The sequence below is a fragment of the Pteronotus mesoamericanus genome, unplaced genomic scaffold, assembly GCF_021234165.1.
Source record: "Pteronotus mesoamericanus isolate MK-2021 breed Mesoamerican mustached bat unplaced genomic scaffold, CSHL_Meso_final contig_1201, whole genome shotgun sequence".
In the NCBI taxonomy this organism is placed as follows: domain Eukaryota; kingdom Metazoa; phylum Chordata; class Mammalia; order Chiroptera; family Mormoopidae; genus Pteronotus; species Pteronotus mesoamericanus.
The window spans coordinates 646,528-662,013 of record NW_026555042.1 but is presented as its reverse complement, the minus strand read 5'-3'; the positions used below and the strand labels follow the sequence as shown (position 1 = coordinate 662,013).

At 72.2% G+C, this 15,486-nt stretch overlaps 1 protein-coding gene across 1 annotated transcript; it reads left to right on the top strand.

The window, feature by feature from the left end:
• The first annotated feature begins 1,248 nt into the window (after positions 1-1,248).
• DPYSL4 (dihydropyrimidinase like 4) lies at positions 1,249-13,552 on the top strand. The gene is made up of 14 exons (XM_054585026.1): positions 1,249-1,344; positions 4,058-4,146; positions 4,688-4,872; positions 6,748-6,912; positions 7,568-7,629; positions 7,718-7,798; positions 8,519-8,587; positions 8,878-8,998; positions 9,510-9,666; positions 9,878-10,019; positions 10,599-10,769; positions 11,086-11,265; positions 12,161-12,326; positions 13,038-13,552. The coding sequence occupies exons 1-14, from the start codon at positions 1,306-1,308 to the stop codon at positions 13,127-13,129; spliced, it is 1,719 nt and encodes a 572-aa protein (XP_054441001.1). The 5' UTR covers positions 1,249-1,305; the 3' UTR covers positions 13,130-13,552.
• The last annotated feature ends 1,934 nt before the right edge of the window (positions 13,553-15,486 follow it).

Genomic DNA, 15,486 nt, shown 5'->3' with positions numbered 1-15,486 from the left:
CAGGCCAGGTTCGCCTGGTCTGCAGGCAGCGCCCCACGCCCGCCTCAGGAGGCTCCGGGCCCCCCCCCCTTTTCCTGCACCTGCCGTGGCGGCGCGCCGGCCGCCGGAGCCCGCGGAGCCTCTGCCCGAGTTCCTGGGTTCGCAGGGCGCAGGCCGCCCTCGGTCGCGGCCCGAGCGTGGCGGGGTCGTCCGCGGCGAGCGGGACGCGTTTGGGAACAAGGCCCTGGCGCCAGAGGCGCCGGGCAGCAGCCGCCGGGGCCCTCGAGCCAGGGAGCCCGACCGCGGACCACGCGGGACTCAGGGCCTGCAAGCGCCGGGCGAGACGGTCAGCGGCCGCAGCGGCTCTGCGAGGCAGGCCCTACGCGGCCCAGCCGGCGGCCCAGGGAGGCAGTGGCCGCAGGGAAGAGGCTGCGAAGGCGGGGATGTGGGCTCCCGACTCCCTGAGACACCGCGCACCCGCATCGGGCGGCCGCCGGGCGTGGGGGTGGCGCGCGGGGAGGAAGCGCACCCTCTTCCCACCTCGGCCAGCGCCTCCGGGGAGACACGGGCTCGAGGCGGGGCCTCGCCCGGCTGGCCAGTCGCAGTCCGCGGCTCCTCCGCTCGGCTTTCGCTCCCCAGCCCCGTCGAGGCTCGGCCTCGGGCCCGGCTCTGGGCCTCCCGCGCGTCCGCCCCGGGCTCTGCGCGGCTGTTTCGTTATATGTCTCTCCATCTCGGGTGACTCTGCAACCTGTCCCTCCCTCCGTCCCCAAACTTTGGACGCGCAGCCTCGCTGGCAGGTGTCTCCACCGCCCGGTCGACGCCAGGGACAGCGTGCAGCCTAGCGCCGCGTCCCCACCCGGCGGTCCCCGAGGGGCTCGGCTTCGGCGGGAGACCCCTTCCCGGGCAGCCCGGCTGCGGACTTGAACTCGAGGTTGGGGTCCACCCCCGAGCCTTGGGCGCCTCAGGCCTCAAGGGACTGGCCTGACGAACACTGGCTGACCTCGCTCCTTCCGGGGCGCGGGGCCCGCAGGTCGCGGGGGCGGCAGAGGGTGACGGCAGAGCCAGTGCGGGGACCTGGGGTCGGCAGTTGAGGGACCGGCCGCGGGGTGCTCGGCCTGGCAGGGGCGGGACTCGAATGCAAATGAGCAGCCGCGGGCCGGGGGCGGGGCCTGCCCGGGGCGGGGCCTGGAACGCAGCCACGCGAACCGCGCGCTCCTACTCCGACACCCGGCGCCCCCACGTCCCCGCCGGCTCCGCGCGTCCCCGCGCCCGGCTCCAGCGGCCCCCGCCCCGGACCTGCAGGCCGGACCCCCGGACGAGAGGAAAATGTCCTTCCAAGGCAAGAAGAGCATCCCCCGGATCACGGTGAGCCCCGCACCCGGCCCGCTGTGCCCGCCCGGCGCCTTCTGTCCCCGGCCTGGACATCCGCGCTCCAGGCCCCCCGCCCTCCGAGTCCCTCCCCGCACAAGCCTCTGTCCGGGCGCCGGCCCTTCCCCGGCCGGGGTCTCCCGTAGCGCGGCCCGACCCCTTCACTAGCCAGGCGCGCCGGCCCGGGCCCTGCTGGCTCCCTGGGATCCCCGCTCAGCCTGGGGGGACGCGGGCCTGGCCCCCTCTCCAAAGCGCGCAGACACGCCTCGCTCCCCGCGGTGGCCGCGGGGGCTGTGGATCGGGCCTCAAACTCCGCTCACGGTCCTGGGTGGCGCGGCCCTTTGTTGGAGCGGCCGCTCGCGGCGCAGCCGCCCCCAGGCCGCCCGCCCGCCCGCCCCCCAGGCTGCGCGCGCGCGGCGGCCCGGGCTCGTGTTCCCTCCGAGACAAAGCGACTCTGCCTGGCCTCTCGCCGGAGCCCCTGGCAGCCCGAACCGACCCCCTCCCTGCGTCCAGGGTTCGGGGACCACGGGGAGGCGAGCTCCCTAGGCGCAGAGCGGACACCCCCAACCCCGGGGGGAGAGACCCCGTGACACGCACACGCACCGACCCTCCGCCCTCCGCTGCCAGGAGACAAAGCCTCCCCTCCAGGCACCGGGAGCCCGCGACGTGGGGGAGGGACGAGCCGGGGCGCCAGCTGGCCGGTGGCGGGGGTGGTGGGCGCGGGGTTTCCGACACGACTCGGGACTGGGCCTCTGTGGGCGGGCGGTGGGTCGCTGCGTCGGCCGGCTCGCCCCCTGAGCCCCTCAAGGAGCCCTGTCCCCCGGGGCAGGAGGGGTCCCCCGATGCTGGCCGGCAGGGAGAGGAGGGGGTGGGTAGGAGTGGGGCTGGGGGTCAGGAAGACCCCTTTCCATGGGTGGCCTTGGGCAAGGGCTGGTTGAGGGGAACTTCCGCCCCATCTTGAGCGTCGGGCCCCCCCACCACAGCTTTTCTCTTTGGGTTCCAAGGCCAGATACTTGAAAACTGGGGTGGGAGAGTGAGGGGGCAGGGCACAAGTCCCTTCCTAACTGGGAAGGGGGGTATGTGGATTTCATGTCGCTTTTACCAGGCGTGAATTTTTTTTTATGTTATTCAGCTCATGTAAAATGTAGAATTATCCGCTCCGGGCTGTATGGTGGGGGCTGCCTTTTATAGACTCGATGGGGGGGTTCACCTGAGAATTCCGAAAGGTCCTTGGTGTCGGTGAGGACGGAGAACAGCATCACCTGGCTCGGCAGCCCTGGCTTATTGGCCACTGGAGAGGCTCTGAGAGCTCCCTCCCAGGGCACTGCCCGGGCTCGGCCCCCCTGGCGTCGGGCTGCTGGAGCCGAAGGAGCCCCAGGCCCCCTCCTGCCCTGCCCTCCGCTGAGCTCCAGCCGGGCCTCTGGGGGGCGCTGTCCTCGTCTACCAGAGCGGTGGGCACCCTGGAGGGCCGCCCTGGCCCACACTCGGCTCCGCCCTCCGTCGTGCTCCCCGGGGTCCGGCTGCCACCCAACAGCCCTCACACCGCACCCCGCTTTGTCCCGACATTTGGTGGGGCGCGTGGAGCGTTTGTGGCGGCTGGGCCTCGGCCCTGCCTCGCGTAGGCCCCAGCTCCGGGCCGCGGTGGACTCGCCACGGCCGGCTCGCTCGCCCCCGACACTGTGCTCTCCACCCACCTGGGGAGCTTCTGGGCAGCACCGCAGCTGTGGGCGCCCGATGCCTCCCCAGCCCTTCATCCCCGCAGCCTCTCGGGGCCCCCCTGGCCCGGGGCCCCTCCTCTCACCCGGCAGCCTCAGAAACCACTGAGCGACGGACCTGTTTCCATCCGGGTTCTAGGCTCCTTCCTTGCAGAGCCAATGCGGTCTCTTTGAAACCTCCTCCGGCCCCGCCGAGGCCCCGCGGAAGCCCCGCGGGCGGCCCAGCGGTCCCACCACTCCCCCCGGAAGTTGCCAGCCCCCGGTGGCCGTGTTTCCTGGTGGTGCGCCGGCCGCCGGCCGCCGGCCTTCGCACGTGTGGGCCTCAGCCCCGCGGCAGGCCCTGCCGGTCCCCAGGCGCCCGACTCCTCCCCCGCCCTCCACCGCGTCACCCTCTTTGTCCTCTCGTGTTCGTCACGGTGGAGTGGCCTTGTGTGCCATTTCTCTGAGGCAGTGGCGGGGGGCGGGGGGGACCGAGGGGGAGGGCAGCCCTCCGGGCCAGCGCAGACGCTGTGGGACTTTGCCCGCCTCTGCCCCCGGCCTGGGTGTCGAGTTAGGGGACAGGCTTGAGGACATCGGTGGAGCCCATTCCATCACAACACTTGCTCATGGTGGCTTTCTTAACAAAGCGAGGAGCCAGGTTCCCTGCTTGTCCCTGCACCCCCTTGGTGGGGACAGACCGCTGGCCAGTGGGGGAGGCGGGAAGGGGAGGCCCCGCTGCAGGGCGTCCGCTGGCTGGCGGTTGCCCGGCTGTGCCGCAGGCGCTGGGCGGGCGCAGGGCCCTGAGGGGTGGGTGGGGCTGCCTCCCTCCGCCCCTCCTCCCAGGGGACGGTGCTGTTGGCTTTTCCGTTGCGTTGGGTTTTCCATGCACAGACTATGCCCGAACGTTCCCTTCCCCGGCCGGAGTCTCCTGTAGACTGAGGTGTTGTTCCAAGGATGTTGTTGGGTAACTCAGTTTGGAGAAAACTTCCCTGTTTTTTTTTGCTTGTTTGCTGTAGAGTGACCGCCTTCTGATCAAAGGCGGGAAGGTCGTGAACGATGACCAGTCCTTTTACGCCGACTTGTACGTGGAAGACGGTTTGATAAAGTAAGTGCCCGCCGGAAGCGCCCTCCCTGGCCGCGGTGCACAGCCGACGGCGTGCTCGCCGGGACGTGCAGTCCTGTGGAGTCCACCTCGCGCGTCGCCGTTTCCCGCCAGCCACTGTGGCGCAGGCCCGGGGTGGGGGGGCCGCTGCGCCTGCTAGTCGTGCGTCTCAGAAGCAGGGCGACAGTGTCCGTGCTTCTCGCTGCGTCCCAGCAAGGCTGGGACGTGGAGCCCCCTGTCGTTGGCCACGCCGGTAGCTTCTCTGCTCATCGGTGTGATGCCTCTCCAGCCAGCAGTCGGCGAAGGGCACGTGGACTCCTCGGCGGACGCCCCGGGACTGTGACGTGCCCTCGGGGCTGGCCCCCAGGCCGGGCGACTTGCCCTCTGACAGCCTCAGGAGCCCAGGGAGCCTTGGCGGGGCGGCCGCTTCCTCGGGGGCAGGAGCCCAAACGCGCGCCCCATGGCTCTGCTGCGCACCCGGGGCCCGTTCCTGGGCCGCGTGGGGTTCTTCCTAACCCGCGGCCCCTCTCTCTGCCGCATCCAGGCAAATTGGAGAAAACCTTGTCGTCCCTGGGGGCATCAGGACCATCGACGCTCACGGCCTGCTGGTGCTTCCGGGAGGGGTCGACGTGCACACGAGGCTGCAGATGCCCGTCCTGGGCATGACCCCGGCCGACGACTTCTGCCAGGGCACCAAGGCGGCCCTGGCGGGCGGGACCACCATGATATGTGAGTGTCCCCGCTGCAGGCAGGCTCCGCGCCCCCGCCCCCGCCCCGCGGCGCCCTGGCCGGGTGCGTGCGTTTCAGGACGCATCTCGCACGGCGGGGTTTTTCCCAGTCCCGTTTCCCCTCTCTCATGTCCCGGTCACAAAGCCCGGGAGTGCCGTCCCTGGTCCCCCCGTCCCCCGTGCTGGCCACACTGGTGGGCCGGCTCTGGGATGCTCCTGGGGTGCGGGGGAGCACATAGGAGGGGACCTCGTTATTTATTGTTTCCCGGGAGGCCCGCCACTGGTCAAGGCCCGGGTTTGGGGAACCCAGATGCTCCTCACAAGCGAGCAGCGCGTCGCCTGGAACGTGTGCTCCCGAACCTCACCCCTCGCAGGCCTGGGTTGCAGCAAGTTCCTGCCTGCGTCCAGGGGAGTTAAACACGGGCGCTGTGTGTTTAGAAAAAGGGTGACAAAAACCTACCTATCACCCTGTCGGCAGCCACCAGAGTTGCCTTTCCTTTAAGCTGCCTCTGTGCACCTTCGGCTGACGTGCTGTCCGCATGAAGCCCGTGGAGCTCAGCGGGGAAGTCCCGTGTGAGCCCTGTGCAGTGAACTTGCTCTCAGCGAGCCAGGACGGGAGGGCGGGACGGGACACCAGGCCCAGCCCTCCGCTTGCAGCCTTGGGTTGCCGGCTGCGCCGGAGACCCGGCCTCACGCACGGTTTGGACCCTGCTCCACCGAGGCCTCACCGGGGACCTCAGGGAGCAGCTGGCTCTCACGAGTCACACTTTCCTCGTGAGGCGGGAGGGGGCGGAAGCGGACTTGTGCACACGAGGGTGCCCGTGCGCGGGAAGTACTCGGTGACAACCGTGACTGCCGCCACCGGACAGGCCGCGCTGGGGCCTGTGGGCTACGTCGCATGGGATGGTTGGCCTTCGTCAAAATCATGGCTTGGTTGGTTTACTCGGCAACAGCGTGAAAAAACCCACGATGGTCCGTCTTGGTTGGACGGCGAAGACGGGTCACGTCAGGCCATGGCTCATGCCGGTCTCCAGGGACCCCAGCCGGCCAGGCCGCCTGCATGCTTGACGTTGCCTGCTCGTGCCAACGCCGAGGCATCAGACACGCTGCGAGGTGTCGCCGTGGGGAGAGAGATGCTGCAGGCCCGGGGCTGGCTTCTGCCGAGCCATCTGCTTCCTCCACCTGCCAGCCCCAGGCGGGAGCCGCGAACAGCCCGCAGGGTGGGACCGGCGCCCCTCCCGCAGGCTCCCGGCCCCCCCGGCTGAGCTGTGAGAGCATAAGGGGCCCCGCGTGAGGGCTGTGCCTGAGGAGGCAGGCGCCGGCCCGGGCCCGGGGGTGCTGGGCCCTCCCGTGGGCCGCCCGTACCCCGCGCGCTTTCCCTCGCCGGGGGCGGCTGTGAGCGGGGTTTGGACTTGGGGCGCGAGGTGGGCAGGTGCGGGGGGATGGTGCCACGGCCCTGCGCACCCCTAGATTCCCCCGGGACGGGTGGCCCTGACTACGGGGTGTGCGGTCCGGAAGGCCCGGGGAAGCCAGCCCCCTGCTTGGACAGCAGGGACAGCGGGGACCGTGGACAGCGGCCCTCCCGGCCCGACCTCTGGGGCACCTGCGCTGGAGGCTGAGGCCCCGGCTGGCCCTCGTGCTCTCGGGCTGTGACGTGAGCACCGGGGAGCGAGGTGGGCAGCACCCAGGGCGGGTCCCTGTGCTCTAGGGAGGCCTGGAGGCGGGGGCAGCACCGCCGGGCAGGCTCCCCGCGGGCTGAGCCCCCAGGAAGGCACCGGCGGCCCCTGCTCCGTGCCGATCTCTCGGGAATGGAGTCGGAGGTCGTTCCCAGTGGCCGGGCCGGGCGGGGGCCCGGCTGACGGTGCTGCCCCCACAGTGGACCACGTGTTCCCCGACGTGGGGGTGAGCCTGCTGGCGGCCTACGAGCAGTGGCGGGAGCGTGCGGACAGCGGGGCCTGCTGCGACTACTCGCTGCACGTGGACATCCCCCGCTGGCACGAGAGCACCAGGGAGGAGCTGGAGGCCCTGGTCAAGGACAAGGGTGAGCGGCCCCGTGGGGCCGGGGCCGGGGCCGGGGCTGCCTGGGGGCCGGCGGCCGGGAGCCCCCCAGGCAGGCGGTGCTGAGCGGGACGTGGTGTCCTCTGACCCCGGGGCAGGCGGCCCGGCCTCAGGGTGGGGGGCGTTGGACAGGAGTCGCCCGAGAGTCTGCTCTGCGTCCAGAGGATGCGGACTAGGGGTCGTCTGCCTCCCTGTCCGAGGGACGCCTCCTGTGACCGTCCCCATTGCAGTGGTCACAGCTGCCACCGCCGTTCCCTTGGTCTTGCTTGTGGACGAAAGAAACGTGCCATTTGTTTTCCTGGCGAATTAAGGCCCTTCTGGGGGGAGGCGTTGACGCCGTCTCGCGCTGCGGCCGCCTGGGCTGGAAGGGCCCTGAGCCTTCACGCGGGGTGTAACAGGCGTCAGAGGACACTGGAGCGGGCGAGGGGCCCTGCGGGGCTTGGGAGGGGTTTCCCCAGCATTTGCTGCTGGGGAACCGTTGGCCCCTGATCCCGGGGCCTGAGACGCAGGGAAGGGGGTGTGGGGCTGCCTCTGCCGCCGCCCGTTGCAGGTGGAGGTGGGGCTGGGGCCTGCGGGCCACCTTGCCGGCTTGGAGGCCCCCGGGGGTGGAGCAGCTGAGCCCTCCTGCCTCCCTCCAGGTGTGAACTCCTTCCTGGTCTTCATGGCGTACAAGGACAGGTGCCAGTGCACCGACGGCCAGGTAGGGGCCGGCGCCCAGGGGAGGGGATGAGCGGGTGACCCCGGCTGCTGCCAGGTGAGGCGCAGCCCCACGCGGCCTCTCCCCGCAGATGTACGAGATCTTCAGCATCATCCGGGACCTGGGAGCCCTGGCTCAAGTGCACGCGGAGAACGGGGACCTGGTGGAGGAGGTGCGGGCAGGGCCGCCTGGGGCGGGGCGGGGCGGGCGGGCGGCCGGACAGCAGGGCGGGAGCCCTTGGTCCCCCACGCCTTGAGCGGGGCACCGGACGTGTTCCGTGAGCCCTGCGCCCAGGGTCAGCGGTCAAGCTGGGAATTAGGGGAACCTGGGGGCTCTGTGCCGGAGCAGATTTTTTTGTGGGCACCCACTTGTCGAAACTTCCACCAAACCTACGTGGGGGCGACGGAGACTGGGGCTTCCGTGCCCCCCGCCCGGGTGCGGGGCCCTCGCGGGGCAGGCCCCTGTCGTCCTGCCGATGGGTGAGCCCACGTGTGGGACACGTGCCTGTCCTCCTGTCAGACCCGGGGGGCACAGGGCGCGCCCACGCGCCTTCCCCTCAGACGGGGGGCCGTGAGGGGGTGCCCGCGGCGCAGGTGCTGCGGGGCCCCTGGGAGGCTCGTGGGCCTGTGCAGAGCCCCGTGCACACGCGGCACGGCAGCCACGCCAGTGGGGCCGCCCTGGGACCTCAGGCGCGTCCCTCGCGCTCGCCCGGCCCCGCCCCCTCGTCTAGCCCCCGGCAGCTGCAGTCTCCTCTCCAGCGTCCCCCCCGAGCCGGAGTCCCCTGTGGTCGGTGGGGGCCCGGACGCGGCTTGGGGAGCAGGAACCCCGGGCGGGGAGCGCATGCCCTGGCCGGGCACCGGGGCTGGAACGGGCACCGTGTCGGCTTCCTCAGGAGCAGAAGCGGCTGCTGGAGCTCGGCATCACCGGCCCCGAGGGCCACGTGCTGAGCCGCCCTGAGGAGGTAGGCACTCTGCCCGCCGTGACTCCCCAGCACTGACGGCGCCCCCGGGGGTGGGTCCTGGCTCCCTGGCCCGGGTACCTGTCCCCCCACCAGGTGCGTGTCCCCTGTGGCCGCCGGTCCCTCAAGCCCGGCACTCGAGGCCAAGGCAGCGGCGTGGCTGGGCCCTGGGAACGGCATGGTCCTCCCTGACGCAGGGGTGCTCCCCTGGGCCCAGGACGTGGGGAGCCGTGGGCCCGCCGTGCCCGCACTGGTCAGGAGGCCTGCGCGGGCCTGAGCCTCCCTGTCCCCAGGTGGAGGTCGAGGCTGTGTTCCGAGCCGTCACCATCGCCAAGCAGGCCAGCTGCCCACTGTATGTCACCAAGGTGATGAGCAAGGGAGCAGCCGACGTGGTGGCCCGAGCCAAGCGCAGGGGTGAGTGCTGGGCCTGGGCCCCGCTGCTGGGGGGGGTCCCCGGGGTCAGGGGTCAGGCTCCACTGGGGCTGAGGCAGGCCCCACTGAGAAGCGGCCTCACTCGACCGCATCCCCTCCCCCTGTGGCCTGCAGGGGTCGCCCCCGGTCCCTGTGTGGCTAGAGGGGCTTCCCCCCTCTGGTTGGAGCAGCAGCTGCTCGATGGGGCCTTGAGGCAAGGGGACAGGCCGGCTGGGCCGGGGCGCCGTGCCCAGCTGAGCCCCCAGAGCCCACGCAGCTGCTCACTGGACCCCTCTGTGCATCCAGGGGCTGGGATGCACGTCCTGAGAGCCCGGGTGCTCTCTGCCCGCAGGGCGCCCACACAGCGGGAGCGGGGAGGAGCCTCGCCTGCCTGTGGGGGGCTGGGGGGAGGGGGGGGAGGGAGCAGGGCCAGGTGCCCCAGGAGAGGGGCCTCCGCCCTCGCGGGTCCGGCGGGTGTGCAGGCGGGCGGCTGCCATCCCCGGCCTCCCTGCAGGTGTGGCTGTGTTCGGGGAGCCCACTGCAGCCGGGCTGGGCGCCGACGGCTCGCAGTGCTGGAGCGAGAACTGGGCGAAGGCCGCCGCCTTCGTGACGTCGCCCCCGATCAGCCCGGACGCCACCACTGCCGAGCACCTCGCCGCCCTGCTGTCCAGGTGAGGAGCCGCTGCCCCAGGTGGCCCGCGCGCCCCCTGCGGCGTGAACTCGGCCGTGGGCAGCTCCAGCCTCCCCAGCACCTACCCGGGGCGGCAGCTCCGCCGCGCGTCCGCCGGCTCTGCCCTGCCCTGCCCCGCCCCCGCCCGGGCGCACGGGCTCCGCCCAGCGCGGCCTCACGCAGCTGGGCTCCCCGGCCCCGCTTGTTTCCAGCGGGGACCTCCAGGTGACCGGCAGTGCCCACTGCACCTTCACCACCGCCCAGAAGGCCGTCGGCAAAGACAACTTCGCCCTCATCCCCGAGGGCACCAACGGCGTGCAGGAGCGCATGTCGGTGGTCTGGGAGAAGTGCGTGGTGAGTCCCAGGGCCTGGCACGCCGGGCGAGCCGGGATCTGCCGGCTCGTCGCGGCGGGAAACTGAACCAGGAAATGCCCCCGAGGACTGGGGTCCAGTGCGTGGGCCCCGGGGTGTCGCCCCGCAGCCCTGCAGCCAGGCACCCCCACCCTCACGTCACACCGGTGCGACGCCCCGCAGGCGAGCGGCCTCCCCAGGGTGCCCGCGGTCTCAGACGCCCGCCTCCCCCAGACAGCTCTGCCGGGCACCCCCGCCACACCCCCTCCCGGGCCGAGGCCCCGACCGGCCCCCCTCGCTGCCCCGCGTCCCCCGCCCGCCCGCCATCTGGGGGAGATGGTCGTGTCCTCAGGGGACACAGGCGTTGTGGAGGCTTCTCCGTTTACCCACAACGTGAGCACAGGGACCAGGCCCCGGGCACAGGGACGGGGAGATGCCAGCGGGCTGCTGAGCCCGACCCATCGGCTTGCGTGCCCTGGGAGTGCGGGCTAAATGCCACGCGCGGCCCCTGGGGGTGGGGGGGGGCCGCGGTGTCCCCGCAGAGCCCCGGACCCCTCAGCTGGCCTTCCTGCTGCTTCCCAGGCCTCAGGGAAAATGGATGAGAATGAGTTCGTTGCTGTGACCAGTACAAATGCCGCCAAAATCTTCAATTTTTACCCGAGGAAGGGGCGGGTGGCCGTGGGCTCTGATGCCGACCTGGTCCTGTGGGACCCCAAGGCCACGAAAACCATCTCCGCCAAGACCCACAACCTGGTGAGAGGGGCTGGGTCCTGGGGCTGGTGAGGGGGTGGGGGGCGGGGGTGAGGCCCGGCCGCCTGCCCAGGGGGTCCAGGGTGGCCATGGGGCGACTGCAGCCGTCTCTGTGGGGACCCGTGGCCGCAATGTTCATGACCAGTCCCCCCGCGCAGGCTCGTCCGCGCGCCCTTCCTCCTGAGAAACAGGGCTCGGGGGCAGGCGCGGGAGGTCATGGCCAGTTCCTGGGGCGACCGCGTCCCGTCAGACACAGGCGCACGTGTCCCCTGGGGACGGTGTCGTGGGGCGGTGCTGGACCTCGGCCCTGCCTCCCCAGAACGTGGAGTACAACATCTTCGAGGGCCTCGAGTGCCGGGGGGTGCCCGCCGTGGTCATCAGCCAGGGCAGGGTGGTGCTGGAGGGCGGGCAGCTGTGTGCCACGCCCGGGGCCGGCCGCTTCATCCCTCGGAAGACGTTCCCCGACTTCGTCTACAAGAGGATCAAGGCGCGCCACAGGGTGAGGCCTGCGCCGGCGTGGGGCGGGCGGGGGGCCCCTGCTCCCGGTCAGCCCTGCCCCCGCCCGGGGCCAGGGAAGCAGCGCTGGGCCAGCTCCGGGAGGGTTCCGGGCAGACTCTGCGAGGTCGCAGCCCCCGCCTCACGCACAGCCGGGCCCAGCGGAGTGACGTACGGGGCGCGGGCCTGCGACGGGGTCCCCATCGTGCACCCGGGACCAGGGGTGGGGCTGGGCTCAGGCCCGCGTCCTTGTCACTGGATGCCCCTCAGCGAATCTCCCCGGCCCTGCACCTCTGCCTGGGACCGGCTCCGGGGCAGGACCCAGCTCAGGCCGGGCAGCCACGAGTCTAACCACACACCCCGGGGTCGGGGGGCGGCCGCCGAGACAGAAGCGCGTCGGAAGGTTTCGCTTCCGTCCACGGGCCGCTGGCCCGTCGTGGTGGCTGCTGGGAAGTGCCTCCGGCGGTGGGAGCTGTTCAGGGGGCTCCATCCCAGGGCCTCCCACGGGCCAGAGCGGGGCCACACCAGAGCCGAGGCGCCGGGGCTGTAGGGGGGGCCAGTTTCCGATCCCAAACAGCAGCCTCCTCCGTGGGGCCGCCCTTGTCTGAGCAGAGCCCCTGCCGCTGGGGAGGGAGGTGCGTGTGCAGGCGGGAGGGGGAGGGGCGCACACGTGGGAGGGCGCGGGAGGAGTGCGCACGTGTGCGCAGGTGGGCGGGGCAGGAGGCGGGTGTCTGCGCACAGGCAGACGCCCTGTTGGCAGGGAGTCCCAGGGCTTCTGAGCCCGGCCAGGGGGCGGGGGGGGGGGGACACCACAGCGCGGGGCGGCCAGGTTTTCGGCAGGAGCCCCTCGCTCCCGCCGCAGGGCGGCCCAGCCCTCACCCCCGCCCCCCGCCCCGCAGCTGGCCGAGGTCCACGGTGTGCCCCGCGGCCTCTACGACGGGCTGGTGCAGGAGGTGATGGTGCCGGCCAAGCCCGGCGGCAGCGCCCAGGCCCGCGGGCCCTGCTCCGGGAAGATCTCGGTGCCGCCCGTGCGGAACCTGCACCAGTCGGGCTTCAGCTTGTCAGGTGAGCTGGGCCTGTGCCCGTGGGGGGCCTCTGCTAGCAGGGCCCGGGGCTGTGAGGCCAGGCTCCCTGCCCCAGCGTCGGCCGTGGGGCGCCCTGCCTCCGGGGCCTCGTGGGAGTCCCTCGCTCCACCCCGTGGCTGCGCCCCAGCCCCGCTGCGGCGCGAGCGACGCTGAGGACGGGCCCTTCAGGGACAGGCTCGGGGGTGGGGGGCGGCGGGGGGGGGGGGCTCGGGCAGCCCCCGGGGCCGGCTGCTGCCTGCGGCCTCTGCAGCGGCACCTTCCGGAAACGTGAGCCCCAGGTGCTTCCTGCAGCCGGGCCAGGCCCTCCCTCTCCTTCCAGCCCTCGGGTGGGGGCCACCTGCCCTTGGGGAGGTCACCTCCCGGGGACACGGAGCCGGGGAACAGTCCCCTTCGAAATCCACGCCGTGCAGGGCGGCCTGAGACCCACCGCGGGGACGAGGCAGGACTGGCCTGCGCCCCAACCGGCTTGACCTTCGGTCCCCTGCCTGCTGCAAACGTAGGCCTGGCCGCCCTCTGCGTCCAAGGCCTCGGTGACAGGAGCACCTGCCTGTCACCTGGTCTACCTGCCGTGGCCCCCCACGGGGGAGCATCAGGGACCCGCAGGGCGGGCGGGCGGGCGGGCTCTGCCCTCCTGGCCTCTGGACATGGCCGGCCTGCGACCTCTGCGCACGCCCCGTCCCGCTCCCTGCAGGGTCGCAGGCTGACGACCACGTTGCCAGGCGCACGGCGCAGAAGATCATGGCGCCCCCCGGCGGGCGCTCCAACATCACCTCGCTGTCCTAGGCGCCGCGGGACCGCTCAGGGCGCGAGGAGCTGCCGCCGTCCTGGGCGGGCGGGGCAGGTGCACGGGAAGCTCACCGTCAGCCTTCTCTTTGTAGAACTGACTTTGAAGGTGCTCGGCCCCTCCTTCTTCCCTCACCAGACACTCTCCTCGGGGGGACCCAGGTTCTGTTACAAGGGCTGAACCTGGGGAGGGGTCCCTGCCAGGGCAGCTCAGGTTGTTGCCCGGGCCTGGGTGCTAGGTGCCCCCCCAAAGGCTGTTGGGGCTCCCGGGGCCTCACAGCACCCAGGCGAGGGGCTGGGGTGAGCCCCACCTCGTGCCAGCCACTGCCTCTCGAAGCCCAGCCCTGCCACCTGCCTCCCCGGGGCCGGCGCCTCGGCACAAGGAGCAGCCCCGTGAGCCGGGCCCTGCCGGGGCTGCTGCGACTCCAGGGGACCCCCCGGGAGCGGGGCACAGCGCCTGCGCCGGCCGCACAGCCTCCCGGGGACCGAACCTCCGCCCTTGTAGCCACCCGTCCGCCGGGCGGTGGTAGGACCTTAGCTAGGATGCCCCGTTGCCCTGAGCGGCGCGGCGCGTAGTCGAGTAGAGCAGCAGTTTGGTGCACTCCGGACGCCGTAGCCAGGACTCTGCGTGCTGCCCAGCCCCCCCGCCGCTGTGTCCCCGGGCTCACGGGGACGGGGTCAATAAAGGCGTCTGGGTTGGAGTCTACGGAGCTACCCCACTTCTCTGCCCCTGCGAGTGGGTTCCACGCGGGCCCCTGCGCCCCTCCGGCTGCCCCGCAGCCTGGCACTGGGCCAGCTGGGAAGCCGGGTCCCCGGACCACCCACAGTGGGAAGGGGCGGGGCTGGGTCGGCGCCGCGGGAGGGCGTCCCCCTGGGAAAGGGGCCCGGGAACCTTGCTCCTGAACCCAGGCCTGCAGGTCAGGGGCAGCCAGAGGGCGAGGACAGGGGTGGCCCGGGAGGGCCTCCAACCACATCGTGACCCGGTGTGCGCCGGCCACAGCAGCAGGGGGGGGGGGGGGGGGCCCGCGGGGGGCGCCACCCGGCCGTGAGCCCACCTCCAGCGAGCAGCTGATGCCTGACACCCGGTCTGCGGACACAGCCTGGGCCCCGCCCTGCTCACGGCAGAGGGGCCCGGGGTTCTGATCCAGACCCGAAGCTAGGCTGCCCAGAACCTTCCAGGACAAGGAACCGTTGGGCCGACCTTGCCTCAGCCTCTTATAAATGTGGTCCTGTTCTGCGCCCCAGGAGCGCAACGCCCCTGCCTGCTGTCCCCCCGCCCCCGAGCAGGGTGGCTGTGGTCACGGGGAAGGCAAGTGGGGGCCGGGCCCCGGGCAGCCCGGTCCGTCGCGCTGGTCCCACCAAGCTCCCGGGGCTCCTGCGGCCCGGGGGGCAGGTTGGTGCAGCTGCAGAGCTGGTTTCTGGGGCTGCCGTCCAAGGCGCCGGGCCCCTTGCCCGGCGAGAGACTGGGTGACCGTGGGGCCAGACACGCCCACATCCCTGCCACCTACGCGCAGAAACCCGCTCGCTGTTCCCTGGGGTCTCAGAAACGCCCAGACAGCCTGCCCCCGCCCTGTGTCTGATACCGATTGCCCAGAACTTTCTCGGGGGTCTCTCCCACCCGCAGGGCGGCCTCCCCCGGGGGTCACTGGCCGGAGCCCCCAGGCGGGCACACCCGCTGTGTCCTGGGTGTCCCCTGCCCTGCGCCTCCGTCTGTGCCCCCAGCCCAGCGGTCCCCAGCCCAGGGTGGCAGGACTGGCGTGCGGGGGGCTCTGCCCGACCCACGCACATGCCCCCCGCGAGCTGTATGGCGGCTCTGCAGACGCAGGATGGGGAAACCCCGGCTCCGAGTCGGGGGTCCGTTGTGGGTCTCGGGGGTGAAAGGGTACAGCAACACTGCAGAAAGTGCTGGAACACTTGTATTTATAAAATCACCCTCGCCTTCTGGCCCGCGACCCTCCCCCTTGATGCACGGGAACCGTGGACCCTGGGCCACCCCCAGGCTCGGGGTGGCAAGCTCACGGGCGTCAGGCAGCCGATGGCAGGGCCGGACCAGGCAGCCAGGCCTGTACAGCCCAGAGGTGGCGAGCGATGCGAGTGCCTGCCCACCGCGTGGTCCACCCTGCGGCCAGCCAGCAAGCAGGTCGGCCTCGCCCACCGCTCGGCCTGCTGGCGGCCTCTTGTCACCAGGCACCTCCGAGAGCCCGGTGGCCGCTCGGCGGTCGGCTGTTCCGGCAGGCTGTGGCCGGGACAGGGCGGGGCCCCCAGCCTGGGGCTGCGGGCTCCTCGGGCTGCTCAGTGGGAGGGCGGACACCGGGCCTCTTCCTGCCGTCGCCCCGTCCCTCTGGGGGCCCGCGCGC

Coding starts and splice junctions, on each gene's coding strand:
- DPYSL4 (XM_054585026.1), top strand. CDS start 1,306: ATGTCCTTCCAAGGCAAGAAGAGCATCCCCCGGATCACG. Junction 9,667..9,877: donor CTCGCCGCCCTGCTGTCCAG/GTGAGGAGCCGC, acceptor GCTTGTTTCCAG/CGGGGACCTCCAGGTGACCG. Junction 11,266..12,160: donor GGATCAAGGCGCGCCACAGG/GTGAGGCCTGCG, acceptor CCCGCCCCGCAG/CTGGCCGAGGTCCACGGTGT.